The 19,117-nt window shown below is 36.0% G+C and overlaps 1 protein-coding gene across 3 annotated transcripts in view; it reads left to right on the forward strand.

Moving 5' to 3' along the window:
* NUP37 (nucleoporin 37) overlaps positions 1-18,619 on the forward strand; it is a 41,683-nt gene extending 23,064 nt beyond the window's left edge. For all 3 annotated transcript variants that reach the window (XM_037160663.2, XM_037160664.2, XM_037160665.2), the window contains exons 6-10: positions 11,221-11,311; positions 15,657-15,838; positions 16,520-16,570; positions 17,763-17,856; positions 18,353-18,619. In XM_037160663.2, coding sequence (XP_037016558.2) covers positions 11,221-11,311; positions 15,657-15,838; positions 16,520-16,570; positions 17,763-17,856; positions 18,353-18,466 — 532 coding nt within the window. In that variant the 3' untranslated portion in view covers positions 18,467-18,619. The remainder of the gene's footprint in view (positions 1-11,220; positions 11,312-15,656; positions 15,839-16,519; positions 16,571-17,762; positions 17,857-18,352) is intronic.
* Positions 18,620-19,117: the final 498 nt, after the last annotated feature.

Consider the following 19,117-nt stretch of genomic DNA (forward strand, 5'->3'; position numbering starts at 1 on the left):
GATAGATTAAATTTTGTGCAAAATTTCATCTAGTTTTAGTATTCCGTAATCTGCAAGTTCTTAACTGAGTTCTTATTTAGGTCAGTGGTTCTTTATCAGTCCCAGTACCTCCATTTTTAACAAAGACTTTATAATGCCCACTATATAATCTTAAATGAAACTCAGAGAAAATGTGACCTATCAAAATATATTATAAAAATTATAGTACCTTAATTGAATTAAACATTTCTATAAAATGAAAACAAAACAGTTCGTTTATGTGTGTGTGTTTGTGTGTGTCTTGTGCAGAGACACACTCAAATATCTCTGCATAAGAATATGTAGCGAGGTAGTCTTTGCTTGTTTTGTACTGGACAAATTTGAATATCAGTAAAATAAGATCACAGAAAAATGTGAGGCTTGAAAAGCCTGCCAAGTCGCACAATTCTACGGCTATAGTTTGCATAGAAGACAATGTAAATAGTGCCATCTGGAGTTCTGCAATGTCATAGCCATGAGTAAAACTCACTAGGATAAAAACTCTTGTCCGTGGTAACAGAAAAAGATTAAATACGGTAAGTGAAAGAGGGAAATGTTAATCAAAGTAGAGATAACATGACAAAACAAATTTTAGGATGTCAAGTTGAGACAGTAAGGAAGGATAACACTGTTACAAATCAGCCAGTTTTTATATGACCCTGTCAGAAAGATTCACTGTTATGCCATAGGATGGAATACTAACAAGGACTGCAAAAACAAAAAGATCTCCTATCTTGAAATGTGGCCATCTTTTAAGGTATTTCTAAATTTCACTGGAGTAGTCAAAAGTCTACAACCCCTGCTTCTCATCCAGTTGTTCCCTGTCGTACCCCAATTATTAGCACAATCAAAAATGCCGCCCCGGCAGGAGTACCACCACCTGCTGAGAACCATTGATTTAGATAATAAGGTGACCAGGCACTCTCCTAAGTGCTTTATGTGAATCAGTTTAATCCTCAGAAACCTCATATGGTGGTGGATTCTCTTATAATTCCCTTTTTACACGTGAGGATCCCAGGCAGTCTGGCTCTGAAGCACTACACTGTACTGTTTCTACTTGAGGATTCTTTAAGAAGTTTTAGTCTATTTCTGTTATTGAAAAAGCAGATGTTCATATTGCCTGTGTGTTCTGATCAAAACCAAGCATCATGTAGGGCTTAATAAGGTTGATAGAATTGTAGAGTAATGTCGGCAGAAGTGTTGTGTTCTACTCGCAAAGAATCCATAATTCTTGAAAGACACCTTTGCTAAAACACTCTAGTCCCAGTCCTTAAAATGAAGCCATCATGTTCCTTCTTTATACTTCATTAACTCAGTTTTCAGATGAGAAAGAAGAGTAAAGAGAAACAGACATTTCCTGAGGATGAGGAAAATTATTCTAGAGTTCACTGCACTCGCCTTTTCACTAATATGGTGTTTTGCACTCAGCCATGCATTATACCTGAAAGTCATCACAGCACCCAGAAGAGTGCGCTTGTGGTAGGTGCTTGGTGAGTGGGTAGAGGACAGAATACAGCTGTGTCTCTCACCACATCTTTAGAAAAAAGATGCTGTTACCAAAGTATCTGACCAGAGACGCGTTTAAGAAAGAAATTCCAATAAGTCACTGGATGGAACTGCTAGCCTTTCAGCCTCATGTTCTACACCATTTCCTTTATGGTCCCTTACCATGTGTACCACATGTAAATACACATACATACATGTACACATCTACATAAATACCTGTTGGTGTGTGTGCATTTGCACAGGAAAATGTAAATACTACATTTACATAAAGGTGTTTATAATTTGACCGAGCATCATCAAAAGAAAAAGTTGTTATAATATTTGGATAGCAAGTAAGTGCATTTTCATTTAGAAAGATTTATTATCCCCTACTACAAAGAAGGCGAAAATGGTGTGTAAGTATTTAATGGGTTAAGCTTATTATTTTAAAAACTCACTAATACAGAACATCTCATTCCCAGTCATTGCCAAATAACAGATGTTCTAGTATATTAAAAACAGTACCGTTCTGTAAGAGCAAGTCAGATCAACAAGTAATTATTAAACATGTTTAGTATAGCCAACATTTAGTACTTTGGGGGATACAAAAGAAATAGAAGACCCAGTACTCACTGTAACTACAAAGGATGTCAGAAGTAAATTCCTTTCCTCCTCTTCCCCACCAATAATCTTTTAAAATATTACATAAATTTATGGTGAAAGAAAATTGGCTTCTAGAAACTAAGAAATTCTTAGTTCAAGACAAAAATAATAGAGGCAAGTAATGTGCCATTCACTTTGACTATAAAACATAGGATATTAGTAGTTGTCATGTTCTAGCTGTCATCATTCTTAAAAAGAATGGGAGAAGGAGTGGGATATAAAAAATAAAGAGTAAGATTATTTTTTAGGAATATAAGCAAATCACTAGATAAGGGAATACTAAATTACCTAAATATTCACTAAGCCAATAGTATTATTTCTGAAACATTTTATAACAGGAAAAATAATGCTTATCAAATATCTTTTGTGTACTCCATGATGTCTGAGTTCTTTCTCCATTACCTGTGTTTATGTAAATTGCAGAGTCTTCAAGATCCAGAGTTAAGATGTAGTGTTCCTTCCCCACACTCACCCCAGCTGGGATCACAAACTATGTGACCGGTTTACAGATAGTCCTTGTGGGAAATAGGAGAAAAGGGACAGAGGGCCTCCTAAGGATGGGTGGTGAATTCCCACTCAGATGCAAATCACCCCTGCCTGAATAATTCCAAGAACAAAGTGAAATCAGGAGAATTTACATTATTCATTATAATGTTATGGTTAAACAATGCCAGAGATAAAGTTCTCTGCTTGTCTTGGAAAATTCTCTCTAATTTTTGTAAGAATTAGGTAAAACAGTCTGTGTTGAGTTGGGTAACAGCCTACTTCTAGCAAATGGAATGTAAGGATTGTCTGTCTTTATAAGAGCTATCCAAGACTTATACTAAAACCTGTTGATCACATTTGCAGACATTTTAGTTCAATGCAATAAAATCATAGGTTGACAGATTTTACAAAATGATAAAAAAGTTTTCTAAAATGTTGTATGACCATGCAGTGGTAACACCACTCTAGTATTCAACTCTTCGTTCTCCCCACGTGCCCGTGTAGGTGAAGTACAAAATCAGTACTTCACAAAGTGTATGACCATAGCAGAGAGGGCAGGAAGTTAAGCCTGCTCAGTGGGGCCCTCGTGTGGTTGCAGTAAGTGAATTGTATCTGTGAGAATAATACCCATAAATATTTTTTATGTTTATTTTGAAAGTTCACTTATGTGACTAATAAGAGTGCTTTCCCTCACTTATAGCATATAATCAAATTTTCATTTGTAAAGTATATCAAACTTTTTCCTCAAAATAATAAAATGCTGTTTCCTGAGTAGTATTACCGGTATTTGTATTAAGGTTTATGTTAGTTAAAGAAAAAGTCCTTTTACTCTGAATTCCTTAAAGATGAAATTATTACATATGACCTATTTGGAAACTACCATATGGTATTTTTTTGCAGTTGAGAGTTTAATTTTGAAGTTTATTTTTAAATGTGACAAAATTTCCCACAATTCCTATCCTTCAGAAATTTATCTGTTCAACTCATAGGTGCAGAGACTGATGGTTACCAGAGGGGAGGGGGGTTGGGAGGCTGGGTGAAAAGGGTGAAGGGGTTAAGAAGTACAAGTTGGTGGTTACAGAATAGTCATCAGGATGTCAAGTACAGCATAGGGAATACAGTCAATAATATTGTAGTAACTATGTATGGAGCTGGCTGGGTACTGGAAATATTGGGGGCGGCACTTTATAAAGTATGTAATTGTCTAACCACTGTTATACATGTGAAATTAATACAAAATAATTTTGATTGTAAACTGTAATTGAAAAATAAAATTTTAAAAATCTGTTTACCTATGTAAGTTAAGTAAGATATTAATTCTCCTCTGGAGTGCCCTCAGGTAGTTTGTCTCCTCTGTGATGATAAACTTTTAGTTGCTGATGAATTTGTTTATAATTTCAAGAAAACAAATGAAGAAACAACATGTAAGCTGTAAGATTGTTTAAGCTCTCCAAGCCTTCATGAATATGTACAGTGGTAGATTATTTTTTATATGGTATAGTTGGCTTATTTGTGTTACGTTTGAAACAGGGCACTCCTCTCCCCTGCAAAACATGCATAGCCTTTGACAATCAACTGTATTTTTGACTTACTATTTTTAATTATCGAAGGGTAATATAAACTTATGCAGTTATCTCTTTCTCACTCTTATAATTCATCTTAATCTTAAATCAGTAAAATTTTTTCAGTAGTATGGAGTATTAAAAGAAGCAAAAGTAATCTAATCTCATTTCTGAATATATTTTAAACACTGACACATATTCAAAACACTCTTTACAAAATCTTATTTTACACCATCACACCATGTTGCTGCCTCCACTGGTCAGGCTTTTCGCCTCCAGTGTTCTCTGTGGTCTGAGCCCCAGGCCGACACGGTTTATTCAGTCACCACTCTGCCTGCCACATCCACTGTTAGGGTCCGTCCATCCGAAGCCTGGATTTATGCTTCCAATTACATGGTTCCCCACCTCTGAGCTCCTTTCGTACTAAAAACTTAACAATAAGGTATTTTGTAATTTTTTTTCACTTTCTAATTGTTCACTTTCTAAGGAAATACACCATACCTGTTGCTTTTTGAATCGTTTATAGCATGATGAGTAGTTTAGTGATTAATTACTTGGAAATGGGAGGGCAAAATTTTCATTTTGTGATCACAAATTTAGTGAAGAATGTTTGCTGGCTCTAAATGTCAGAGGCCCCTTTCCTACACCCAGTAACGTTGGAAAGTGCCTTTTCATCCTTGTAACTACGTCTCAGTGTTACTTTTGTTCTTCCTTTCATATTTAATTAATACAGTGATTCATATGACCCAGTCATGTCTTTTAGATTCTGGTTTGTATTTTTTGCTCCACTAGTTATGCAGGGCCACATGGATGCAGAATGTGTTGTCTAATGTCATCCATTCCTCCTTCGTGTTGTCAAAAACATTTGGTAGCAGAAAATGTCTTATGCAATGAACTCCCGAACGGACAATGGGCTGCCAATTAAAAGTAGAGAACAAATAAAAGAACCAAGTATTTCCCAGGAAGTTTCCTTTTTGAATTCTCAGAGGGAACATCTTTCTCTACTAATTTTCAATTAAGAGACCCTTGAGAATGTCTAGGATATCCTTAGTATGCCAACACCCAACTTATGGGATTTTTAATTAATTAAATGGGGCAACTACATTTAAATAATATATGGTAGCAATACTTAACGTTCTGCTAAAATGCATTCAGCCTGAAATAATTTAACAATAAACTACCAAAAGTAAAGTAATTGTTATCTTAATCTTACATCTGGATAGCTCTTCTTCCATACATTTTTCAGCGAAATCTAAGAATTCTATTTAGGACTACAAAGTTGGGAAGGGTTAGAGATGTTTCTATAATTATAGTCAAATTGGGTCAAAACTGTCATTTTGCTTGAAGAATTCAGTCAATATTACTGACTTCTTAATATGTCAGCAGATTAACCTAACCTCAAAAGCTTTTTACTTCGAAATGCCCCTTGCAAACATTTAAGTAGGGGTGTGTGTGTATATCTTTCATATAGCTCTGGATTTCTGGTCAAGGTAATTTAATTTGATAATGTTATATTTTTATTCTTTTATAAGTGGTCCATTATCTTTCCATGTTTGATTATGTGTATTAAAAAGGCTATGAACACTTATGGCTTTTCTGTTTCTGTGATGTACCACTTTTCTGAAAATTATGTTTCTGTGGTTATAATTAACTTTTAGGTAATTTTATTTCTTATAAACAAATATATTAACAAATTTGGAAATATTACATATGAATTTCCAAATCTATGGATTTTCTGCATTACAATAGAAACTCTCTTATGTGACATGTCTAAATCTGTAGCTCCTTGGACAAGCAAAAAGTTGGTAAACTCATGAAATCACTTTAAAGGAATGTCTACCTACTTTACTTTCAGATACAACACATAGGTAAAAATTTGTCAACTCGCCATTTGCAAACCTTTTTACCTGATGCCAAGGCTTTCTTTTTTCTGAAGTTGTGACTCCATTGATTTGCACTGGGGACCTTTTTTGCCTGAACCACACCCATAATACAGTGTGTACAATGAAAAACCTCACTAGGCAGTCTTCCTTCAAATATATCTAGATATTTACCATAGAAATGAAGATCACATGGAGGGTTAGCAACAGGGGAGTGGGAGAAAGTACAGAAAATAAGTAGCATAGATGGTAGGTAGAAAATAGATAGGGGGAGGGCAAGAATAGTAGGGGAAATATAGAATCTAAAGAACTTGAGACACATGGTCATAAACTAAAGGGGGGATGGTGGGGGAGGGGTGTGAGGGTGGAGGGGAATGAAGGAGGGAATAGAACAACTGTAATGGCATAATCAATAAAATATATTTTAAAAAATAAAAGAAAAAATATATATCTAGATATTTGTGATATTTATTGCTTAACATTTTGTAACTGTCACTCATGCCTAATTTAAGAATGTCTTTTAAATTTACATACTTCCTTTTAATTAGTTGCCATTAACTTAGTTTCATTACACAACTTTTTCAGCCCCACCCAGGTAGCTCAGTTGGTTGAAGCATCATCCCATACACCAAAAGGCTGTGGGCTGGAAATGCGCTCAGGGCGCACACCGAGGTTGCAGGCTTGATCCCAGGTTGGAGCACATACTGGAGGCACCGATCAATGTTTCTCTCTCACACCCATGTTTCTGTCTGTCTCCTTTTCTCTTCCTATTCCTCTCTCTCCCGGCCCCCGCTCTCCCTTCCTACCTCTCTAAAATCAATAAACATATCCTTGGGTGAGGATTAAAAAAAATTAAAAGCTCTTTCACATTCATATTCTGTCAGATTATATAATATTTAATTATGTTAATAAGCATGGGTGTACATCACTTACAGTGGTTTGCCGGCAGAGAACCCACATTCCCTCTTGGTAAATGTACAACATGCACATGTAAGAATGTTAGAAAATGGCCACCTTTTTCTCATCAGTTCTACAGAGGGACAAAGGAAGGATGTCAGGAGTTAAATTAAGAGAGTTACTGTATAAATTGTCTTCACTACATTTTAAAACTGATGCAAATTTATCCATACAGAGATACATTAAAATAACATAAAATGCAAGAAAAAAGGGATGACTTGAGAAATGTGCCTTATAAATGAGAACAACTAAAAAGCTATACTTTTTACCGGTCAGACAAATGATTGTTTTAAGATTGTTTTTGTCAGAAAATGTCTTAAACTTTAAGCTTTTTTAGTTGGTAATTTAAAAGAAATATGAGAGAAAAAGGAAAAATGAGGTACAATCAATTCGAAACCTATCTGACAGTACCTGCTAAAGATGAATGTATTGGAAACCTACTATCCAGCGATTCCACACCTAAGTATGTACCCAGCAGGCGGGTGGGGTCTGTGTGTGTGAGAGGGGATGTCATTGTTTGTATTCACTAAAAGATGTACAAGAAGGTTCATAGCAGCATTGTAACTAATGACCAAAAATTGGAAACAGCTTAAATGTTTATGAACAGTAGTGGGGATAAATACATCACAGTTTACTTAACTAATGGAGCACTACATACAGCAATGAGAATGAACGTAATACGACAACATGGAGCAATGTTGTTAAATCTCACAAAATCTAACGATGAGTGAAAGATATCAGACCAAGCAAATATGTACCAGGGGATTCTACTTTTACAATCTTCACAACAGGCAGAAGTAGGCTGTAGTGTGAGAAGTCAGAATACACTGAGGTGCCTTTTGTGACAGGGCAGGGCAATGTGACCAGAAGGAAGCACAAGACAACGTTTGGAGTTGCTGCAATACTCTCGTTTCTTAAATTGCGTACTGTTTTCTTTCAATATGTTCTCTTTGAGCTTTATGATTAAGATTTATGTATTTTTGTTATGTATGTTGTACTTTAAAAAGTATTTTAAAAAAGAAACGTGACTTTTCTTGATGGAACTAATATTGACTAGATGAGCTGTGTAGGAAAGACAGAGAAATGAATTGAGCTCCGCAAGACTTGAGAAGAGCTTAATTAGGGAATCTATCAAAAAAGGGAAATAAGGCTTAACAGCTTAAAATGTACCACCTGTAGCTAATTTAGTTATGATAACTCATTTCAGACCAATTTGTTGTATTTTGCATTCTTGGTAGTTGGATTATGCAACCACTGAGAATTATTTAATAAGCATATAATTATAAACCATAAATCATTTTATTGTAGGCCTGTAAAGTAATCTGGATCACCCTTCTCATTTTAAGTTGGTTTTTATTTTTAAAGTATCTGGTTCTATTCAGGATAAAACACTGTGAAAAAAAATTGGTTCATTGGACAGGAGTATACTTTATTTAATTGACCTGTTTTTATACAATATCTGTATTCCTATTTTCTACCTCTTTGGTTTCCTTCATTTGAAAGGAAAAAATTGTGAAAGTATTGTATGTATTTATTCAATTTATATAATTGCAACCAAAAATCAAATACATATTAGAATAAGATCAAAAGAATAGAGCATTTAAACCATACCCTCGTGGGACTCTTTAAATCTGCAGGACAAATTCATGGTAAATACATACTGGCCCAGCACTTTATTATACAAAAGGCAGTGGAGAAGAAAGAAATACTCAGTTGCCGTAATTAATTAACTTTTCCTTGTGGGGAGTGAAACACAATTGCATAAACTCTTGGTAAATGTGATTTACCTCTTCAGTTAAATTGTAATTCTCTCTCTTATATAGTACATACAGATGAAAAGTGTTGATTTGGCAAGGGAAAAGAGTATGTTTCTAAATTACCTCATCAAGTAAATAATCATTTTGAAAACAATTTATGTTAGTTTGTATGTTACTATAATATTTCAAGACTGGAAGCTCTAATTTCTCCAAGGATGGAAAAATATTTCGATTAAGGTGGCTTGGTACAGAATAGTAGCATTGTTCAATAATTATATCTACTTTCATTGGAATAAATTTTTGCCTAGACTTTAAAGATATACAAGTCTGTCTGGAAAGTGTCCAGCCACATACTATGATCAATAGAGACATTTATTGAAGAAGACACAAGATACAAGAAATATTCTACACAGGACAATGATGCCTCAGTCCCTTTCAAACTAGACACCTTGTATAACCTCACACAGTTCTCCCAATCACCATCAGCTGCCCCTGTCATATTTTCCTGAATCTCATTGAAGGTCAGAACTCACAAGGTGCCAAATCTGATGTATAGGGGTGCTGAGTCACCTGGGTGATTTGATGTTTTGCCAAAAAATTTTGCATGAGATGTGACATGTGAGCAGGTGCATTGTCCTGATGACGCTGCCAATCACCAGTTGCTATAGGTGCAGCCTTCTGAATCATCCGTATAGTTTCTGTGGAAGAATGCTCAAGTTTAAATGCAAAATTGGATGCAGTTTCATTGTTCTACTCACTCAGTTATTTTGAATGTGATGGCCACACAGTACACATGCTCAATGGCATCTAGTGCCCACACTGACTAGTACAGTGAAATCATCATTGTTCATCACGCACCTTCCAGTCCACTCTCCTTGGCTGCCAGGTTACATCAATGCCGCTGAAACTGTTCTCATTGTATTAACAATGGCTGGGCTTTTTCCAGACAGACCTTGTATTCGTTAAGTGTGTTGAAATTTTTTTTATGTTTCCCAATGAGATATGAGCTATAAAACCTAGAAGAAACAGTCCAAGGAATGAACGCAGTTCTTAAGTCCAGAATTCTGGGGCATTTTGCCAACCACCCACCAGCTTCTGTCCCCTGCCATGCTAACTCTATGCCACACTCTGTAGCAGTGAGATAGAATAGTGGCCAAGTGTGAAGAATGAGCTAGAAACCTAACCAGCTCAGTGGGAGATAGCACTTCTCACAACAATGAGAGATTTCTGAGTCTTGGTCCCCACTCAGGATGTGAAAGAAATTGAGATAGAAAGCCATGTCAGTGATGAGCTTGGTCCTTTTACTATGGATTTGTAAGTATTGGGAGATAGTGGGAGGACCAGGTGTTTTTTCCCTTCAACTCACCTTTAATGCGGTAGCTATCCATCAAAGCCACCTTTGTTTGACAAAGAGAATTGGGGAAGTAAGCCAGATCAAAAACCATGTAAGAATCAGTCCCTGACATGAAAACCCAAAGGCAGAAGGAATAAGCAACCATGGGAAACTATTTGTCTCCCTACATTCACATCACCTCACGCTAGTTTCTTTATAAGTTGTTTTGAAAATGGGAAGCCCCCATTGTGCGTGTGTGTGCACACGTGCACGTGTGTGCACAAGTAAAGTGCTCTTGGTAGAAAATGTTGTTAATTGAAGTGGATACTGATGTAAGAATACAACCTGACTTAAGATTCTGCACATAAAATAAGGAGTACATGAACAATTTAATTTGGTTACACGTGTTTCTGTATTAAATTAATTAAAGAGAACCCAGACTGGGTGGGTCAGTTGGTTGGAACATCATTCCATGCACCAAAATGTTTCTAGTTTAATCCCTGGTCAGGACACGTACATAGCGTGTGGGTTCTATTCCCAGTTGGGCCATGTAAGGGAGACAACCAATCAAAATTTCTCTCACATCAGTGTTTCTCTTTCCCTTTCTTTCTAAAAATCAATAAAAGTGTCCTGGGGTGAGGATTAAAAGGGAAGTTAAGGGGAAAAAGGGGGAGGGATTTGGAGGAACAAATAGGAAGGACACAGGGACGAGAACTAAGGGAGTGGAAATGGGAGGGAGGTGGGGAGCAAGGGGCGGGGGAGGCTGGGATGGGGAAAATAGACAAAAAACTGTACTTGAAAAATAACTAAATAAAATTTTTAAAAAAATAAAAAAAGTAAAAAAAATAATAAAGAGAGAATGTATGTGACTCGTTTTCTGTGATTCAGTGTGGTGAAAGCTAAATTCTTCATCTTACTTTCACAATTTCTAAAATAATTATGATTTTTATCATATCCTTTAAATATAAATGTCTACTTTATAATCTTTCATTATAGCCTTGCATAAACTCATGGAAATTTTATTGTTTTAGTAGTGCTATATCAAAAATATTTAAATTATGCTTCTTCTCTTTCCGTAGGATTTGGAACTTGGAAGGAATGCAGACGTCTCATTTTGTCCTTCGCTCCCCTGGGATGAGTGTGTGCTGGCATCCAGAGGAAACTTTTAAGGTGGTTGTTTATAACTTAGCTTCTTTTATCGCACTGAAAAGACATGCGCATGTGTAATAACGTGCGCATGTTATTACACAGAGGAGAAAAGTCAATGACCTTTTTCCACCTCAGGGATTCTAATTGTCCCAAGTGCATTTACTCTAGAAAACCATACCTTAAAAGTTCTCTATATTTTTTAGTTAACAACCATCATCCGTAAATAGCATTTATTCAGAGTATACTTCTCTTTCTTTTTGATAAATTATGGTCTAAAAGCTGTTGCCCAGACTATCTAGTAGCAATATTTCTTTAAAAAAAAAAAGTTAAATCCTTGCTTGTGAGCTGTTGTGTGTAAACAGAAAGCATCAATGGTATAAGGGCAAATTTGACCTAACTGCAGTGATATTCAATTCCTGTACAAAGTAGGGCTTTCTAAATTCTAAAAATATCACTTAGCTTTGACCTTTGTTTCATTGAGAATGTGGGAGCCATTCAATAAGAGTTCTCTCATTCACCAGTATCTTCTCTTGGGCATGACTGTATTTTATCTTTTCCTAGAATTGTTCATCTTCTTAAAGCTGTAAATGTTCTGCATTCATAGCTTCTAATGCATTCATACTTCTCCGTTGACTCTTTCCTCATACTTGCACACAAAGATAAGCTTGGTTCCTCATAACAAATACATAATACTTACATATATTTGGCCCATTGTAGCATTTCATATATGTTAGCAGCTCATTTAATCCTCATGGCAACCTTAGAAGACAGGTACTGTGATGAGAACCTCATATTACAGATAAGGAAACCAAAGCTTAGAGACATGAAGTAGCTTGGCCAAGGTCACACAGCTGCTAACTGGAAGAACTGACATTTGAACCCAAGCAGCCTGCTCCATAGTTCTTTCTCTTAACCATTACAGTTTTCCATCTCCCCATTTAATTTCAGTCCGTCTTCTTCACACCTTATATTTCTAAATGTCTGAGCCCTTAACTTCAGTTCCTCTTTCCCCATTTCTTGGTCTAGCTTTATAATCTCATTCAGTCTCCATGAATCTCTCAGAAGTTATCAGTGATGTTTTCAACAAATCCATTCGGAAAGGAAAGTCAGAATTTTCTTCCTGAATCTCAAGGCAGCTTTTCACACTGACTTCTGTCCTGAAACATGGCTCACTTACCTTGAAACTGCATTATTCCAGTCCTCTTGAGCATCTTTCCATGCATCTTCCCTTTTTCTCCTCTGCCATTCCTTCTTTCACCCTGTGTTTACGAATTGTTGCAAGGGCTAATTCTCACCTACACTGTATCCTTTACCGTAAGAAACGCTGAAGGAATGACTAAAGCCCTAGTCATTAAGTTACACACTGACTTAGAGGAAGAAAAGTATGTAAATATAGCAACACAGATTTTAAGTGTCGGAATCAAAAAAAACCTAGTAAATGGAATGATGATGGGGAGACGGATTAATCGGGTCTGCTCGCAGCCTTCCCAGAGGAGGTGACCCTGAGCAGAGGTGCCCCAGCAATAGAAATGTGTTCGCTGAGCCCTGGGGTTCCATGAACACTTACTTCAGGCCCGTTGGATCTTTTGTCAGTCGAGTTATACTCTGTATGTGCATGAGTGATATTTTTTAATTTACTCACTTTACATATTGCAGGGTTTATTTTCATGTATACTTTCTGAATCCAGGTCCTAGATTTCTCCCTTATAGGACTGAGTCTCCTTGAAGCATAATCAGCGATTCTACCAAAAGGCTCATATCTCCATTTACAAGTAAAATAAGCTAATTTTAAAAAACAGTGACCTAGATGACAAGTGAGAATGTTTATTGCAATTTATATTCCAAAACATTTTAATGCTTAATTATGAATATTTCAGATTCATTTTTTCTCTACGCTTTAAGTTAATTTTTGTTTTTGTTCTGTAGGGATGGGCAAAAGTAGGTTTACAGTTGTACTTATGGAAAATAATATAATAATTAATAAATAATAATACAATAATGAACTCTGTGCTTTGTGTACTCAGAACCGTAAACCTACTTTTCCCCATTTTTGTATATCATTAAAATCCCACCCCACCCCATCTTTTTCATTGTTTCCATGACTTCAGAATGTTTTGAAGCCCCTGCTCTGAATTGGTACTACCTATCCTAAAATTACTTTTGATATATTTCTTCTTTATAATGCAAACATTTTTAGGTCTTTTAATTTCTCCTTCACTGTCACTAGAATCCATTCCTCTCTGTCATTAAGGTGCATTCTTCACCCTTCTGTTCTCACAAGCACCTCTTGCTAAGCCTTAGCTTGTTTCTGAAGTCTTCAGCTCTCCACTGTTGGTTTTTCTGCCCTACTGTAGTTGGACTAATCTTAAAATACCCATGTCACACATCACTACTAAACTCAGAAACCTAACATAGAAAGATGACACAGAAGTGGTTAAGAGTATGGACTCGAGTTAACTGCCTGGAGTCAAATCCCAGTTCACCGCTTACTAGCTGTGTGATGTCTGGCAAGTTACAAAAGTTCTCTCAGTCACCGCTTTCACTTTCTCATCTCGTAAAATGGAAGCTCATGAAGATGAAATGAGCGAACACTTCTAAAATCCTTAAAAGAGAACCCGTCATAAAATAAGCGCTCAGTCAATTTTAGCTCCTTGTCATTGTCGATGTTATTACTACTAATACATTCTAGCGGTTCTTAGTGGTCTACCATAGCAGATCACACCCAGAACTTTTGTTCTGTTGTGCTTGGTCTTGGTGAAAATAGGGCAGCCAAGGAAGAAAAAAAAAGAAGGGTCCATGGTTACTTATCTCACAGAATTCTTATGAAAATCACATGAGGTGCAAAAGAGTCATATAATCTGGAAAGCACAAAGCAAATGCAAGTATTTATAGTAAAAGATATAAAAGTCACAAGATGTCCAGAAACTAAGCTTTTAAATTCAATAAACCAGAGTTGGAGCTTGGACTTCAGGAGGTAGTGATAACAGAACCAACAGTTTAGGATGTCGTGGGATTAGAGAATTGGAACTGAGGATATTTCAGTTTCTGACCCCACGAGAAAAGAGGTTAGAGAGGCACTAAATGAAATGAGGTGGAACGACCAACAGTTGTTGAGTGCTTTCTCTGTGCCAGGAACTGTGCTGTGTCCTTTCACATGTGCTCTCTCATGTAATTATCACAAAGCATTCTGAAGCTGGCAGTATTATCCTGTCCATTCTGTAGATAAGCAAACTGAAACACCAGGAGGTTTTTAAGTAATTTTCACAAGATCACACAGTCACAGATTTGACCTCAATCTAGTTCACCCGTGAAATTCAGTGCATATTACTGTTTATGGTGCTGAGAAGCCCTAAAAGAAAAAACTCCCCTGTAACATTTTTAAATCCACCAGTTTCCAAACTTAACTTTTCAAATATATCTGCTCTAACAACAAAAAAATCTGTTACCACAATTGAGCACAGTTTTAGAAATAGTAAATAACAAAAAAATTATTTTTTGCTAGAACTGTTTTCAGTCTGACTTCAACCTGTAATAATAGCTCATGTTCTTTGAGTGCCTACTCTGTGCCAAAACAATTCTAAATGACATGTATTAATTCATACCATCTTATAATTATTTTGTGCATTTGATCAAGTATTTCTTAGGGAGGAGGAAGGAGGAAAAATTAATTAATTTATTGAACATCTTACATCAGTAGTATTTTAGAATGAAGGGAACATGGAAGTAATGGTAACTACTATGGATTGAGTGAGTGGCTGCTACGTGTCAAGCATTGTACTGGGTGCTTTACATACATTACTCATTGAATCATCACAGCAATGCCACAGCTATTCTTACCCTCACATACCTATTTTAGAAATGAGGAAGCCTCCAATCAAAGCCTTTTAACTTGGCCAAGTCATTCACCTTTTAAGTGGAGGATACAGTCTTGCTCAGTTGGCCTGTCTGTGCTTTTTAACTGTACCATGCTGCCTTCCATTCTGGAAACAGACTTACATTGCATAAGGATATGTAACCCATAAATATATGTTTTGCTAGACACACATTCATCTATCCTTTCTAGGCAATATAACCTAAGGGTAACTTTTCCCAGAATGAGTGCTTAGGCTGACTTATTTCTGAGGACCATACATCATTTAAAATTGTACCAAATTTTTTTGAGTCTTTCTTTTGCCAATTTTCTGTAAGGTTCTTTTTATATATTTGATTTTTTAAATTTACATAATCTTTGTTACTTCCTTTGCATTTGATCTTCCATTTATAATGTATGCAAATGTTTAAATTTTACTACTTAAATTGAATCTCTGCTACTTCTCAAATTTGGTGAATTAGGTGGTTGAATTTTCTTTATTTTTCTGTCTTACAGCTGATGGTTGCAGAGAAGAATGGAACAATCCGATTTTATGATCTTACAGCGCAACAGGCTATTTTATCTCTTGAATCAGAACAGATGCCATTAATGTCAGCACACTGGTGCTTAAAAGACACCTTCAAAGTTGGAGCTGTTGCAGGAAATGACTGGTTAATATGGGATATTACTCGATCCAGGTACCTTCTTAGTACATTTATGCTTATCAGAAATCAGCCACTATCAAATGACTCATTGAGCCATTTTTGTGTACCTGACCCTCACTGTAGAGCATAGGTAGCAAACACGAGGCCCGTGAGCCGAATCCAGCCCCCCACCTTGTTTTATCTGGTCCAGCACCTTGTTTCTACCCGGCAGGGGCACCAAGCTCTCTGTACATTTATACAGTCCTAAAATTACATTCATCCCTTTGAAGTCAACTTTCGAGACTGATGTGGCCCCCGATGACAGTGAGTTTGACACCCCTGCTGTAGAGCAAAGCAAGTCTGCAGAAGGGCCAGAGCTGTGGCTTTTAGATAACAGAGATGGGCATCTGTACTTTGCAGGTTTACTTTGATTATAACCCAGAAACAGCAGTACAGAGGAGGAAATCTTTGTTCTGAGCTATGTTTACTAACATTAATTAAAGAAGAAAAACACTGACCTTATTAAATGATCATGTTTTCTAATGGTTCTACATCATACTTATATCTTTATCATATTTCATCTATTTTAATCCAGTGCTTATTTGGAATTTTGTTATCGTTTAAGTATATTGGATATTGTGTCCTTTAAAAAGAATATACCTTTTAAACCGTAATTTAAGTTCTTCTACTTGAGATAACCACATAATTCATAAAACCCAAAATACTATTTTTTAGTTACCCTCAAGTTAAGAGACCTGTCCACATGGATCGAGCCTGCATATTTAGGTAATGTTGGAGTAAAATTTGATATTTTGATATTACTTTGTTCATGCTGTAACAGCACTGGGAATACTTTCCCAAACCTCTCCTTTGCTCTGGGTTTTTGTTTGTTTGGATGTTTGGGGGTTGTCTTTTTTTCCTGATAATTTTATAAAAGGCTATTTTGTTTACCTAAGTTTTTGCTTTTGTCTTTTGGTTTAAGCAAAGGAGTGATTTGTTTTCCAGTGTTTTTTTAAAGCTTTTTAAAAACAAAATATGTTGCCACTGTATGAATGCCACCCCCACATTCTGGAGCATATGCTTTCTTATTTTTGTGCTGATCAAGATATAAAATGTAGGTGGACCGATATTTATACATATAAACTATTCTGTGCTAAATGAGAAAGTGCTAGATATTATATTTCTGCAACTTGCTCTTTCTTTTCACTTAAATTAATGTACACATCTACCTTATTGTTTTCCATTCATTTTTGCATAATATTCCATGGCATAGTATAGTCTTTAGGGTGCTTTCATCTTCAAATAACAGGAAAACTTACTAATAGAGTCTAAAACCAGTAGAACAGTTATTATATGCTGTATTACATCAAATCTAATATTATAGTCAATTAAGTGTAAGAATGGAATAGACTGGAAGATGCACCCTGATTTCACAGATGTGAGCAAATACACATTTTAAAATCAATGAACTATGGCACTTAACAAGAAGTCTGGAGGAGGCAGTCTCAGAATGGTTTAGTGGTTCACCAGTATCATCAAGACACTGCCCTCTGCCATCGTCAGTGACAAGGCTTTGAGCTGGTTGCTTCACGGGGATAAGACAGCCTCCAGAGTTCCAGGCATCATAGCCTCATCCCACACTAAATGTGTTTTCTTAGTGTATTGTACTGTGGAATATTGTATATCTGTCTGATGCCTTGTGTGTCCTACTGCACAGCCCTTTGGCTATAAAAAAGGAACTGCTAACCTTGTATAACTTTGGAACTTAACTAAGCGGCACATAATAAGCATTTAATAAACATTCACAGAATGAGAAAATACAGTTCACTTCCCTGGAATTCCCAGTCCAGTTTTAAAGCCATATTAACAAACTTAGAGTTATAAAATTATTTTGTGCAAAAAAGAAATAACCTGTTTCAGAAAAGTTTATAGTTATCTGTAAGATACTATACTTATTTTTGCCCTTTTATTTTTCTAGGTGGTCCACAATTAATGAATACTTGTTTGCAACCACTGGTTATCCTGGCAAAATGGCAAGCCAGTTCCAAATTCATCATTTAGGACACCCTCAGGTAATGTGGAGATGTTTTGTGGCATATGTTTTTAAATTTGTGCTTTTTACTTTCCCACTTAGCCCCCAAATTTGTAATATGTAACTAAAGATATTTTTGAACATCTGTTATCTGATTAAATTGGAAGGAGAAGGCATTTTCTGATATTTAAATCACCAGTGGTAATGAACTTTTTGTCAGTACTCATAAAAGAAACATTTTATTTCTCCTGTTGTATTTTCTTCTTCACTTAAATATAATAATTTTGTTTGCTTGCTTGGTTTAGGCTGCAAAAATATTTGACTCTGGTCTGCATCAGTTAATCATAGATAATTTGCATCCTTCATTCCAGCCAGCTGCAAGCAAATAATGCATATTTCACCTATGAGGGAGCATAGTTTTTAATTCTGCTATAAATAAAGACAGTGTATTAATGCATTTTTATTTTTAAAAGGTAAATTTTGTTTGGTAACTTTGGCGATTTATTGGCTGCTTTCATTTCTTCCTTATTTTACAGCCCATCCTCACTGGTTCTGTCGCCGTGGGATCTGGCCTGTCCTGGCATAGAACCCTCCCACTGTGCGTAGTGGGAGGAGACCATAAGCTGTTGTTCTGGGTAACTGAAATGTAAAATAAATATTCTGTCTAGTTTAGATCCATAAGTTTTGTATTTTGAGTATATATTCTGGAGAATTCCTTATTTTTATATCAAATACTCTATAAGCTCTAGAAATGTCCCAGTTGCTTTTGTTAAATAAAATGTCAATGGTTTGAAATGTTATTTTTCTACTCTGTTTAATGTGTACATATGTGTGTGTATGTTTTTTAATCATCTCTTAAGATTATAATTGACTCAGCAGCTCCAGAAGAGAGATGACTAAGGAAACATAATGCTTTTGAATTTATCACAGGATTATCCAAAGTATATCTTATCTTCCATAACAGGGGTGTCAAACTCATTTTCACCGGGGGGCACATCAGCCTCACGGTCACCTACAAAGGGCCAAATGTAGCTTTAGGACTGTACAGATGTAAACTACTCCTTAACTAGGGGCAAGAACCTCTGCATTCGGCCCTTCGAAGTCAACCACAAGGCTGATGTGGCCCCCGGTGAAAATGAGTTTGACACCCCTGCTCTATACTTTAAAAATATGCTGTTTTCTTAATTCTCGGGGACAAATATTTACAAAAGGATAAAAGGGTCTTTCAATGTTACTCTGCAAGTGATTAATTGAATGTGTGTGCATGCTTTTTAAAAAATTTTATTTTGTTATTTTTCAAG

Source organism: Artibeus jamaicensis, unplaced genomic scaffold (assembly GCF_021234435.1).
Source record: "Artibeus jamaicensis isolate MK-2021 breed Jamaican fruit bat unplaced genomic scaffold, CSHL_Jam_final contig_233, whole genome shotgun sequence".
Taxonomy (NCBI): domain Eukaryota; kingdom Metazoa; phylum Chordata; class Mammalia; order Chiroptera; family Phyllostomidae; genus Artibeus; species Artibeus jamaicensis.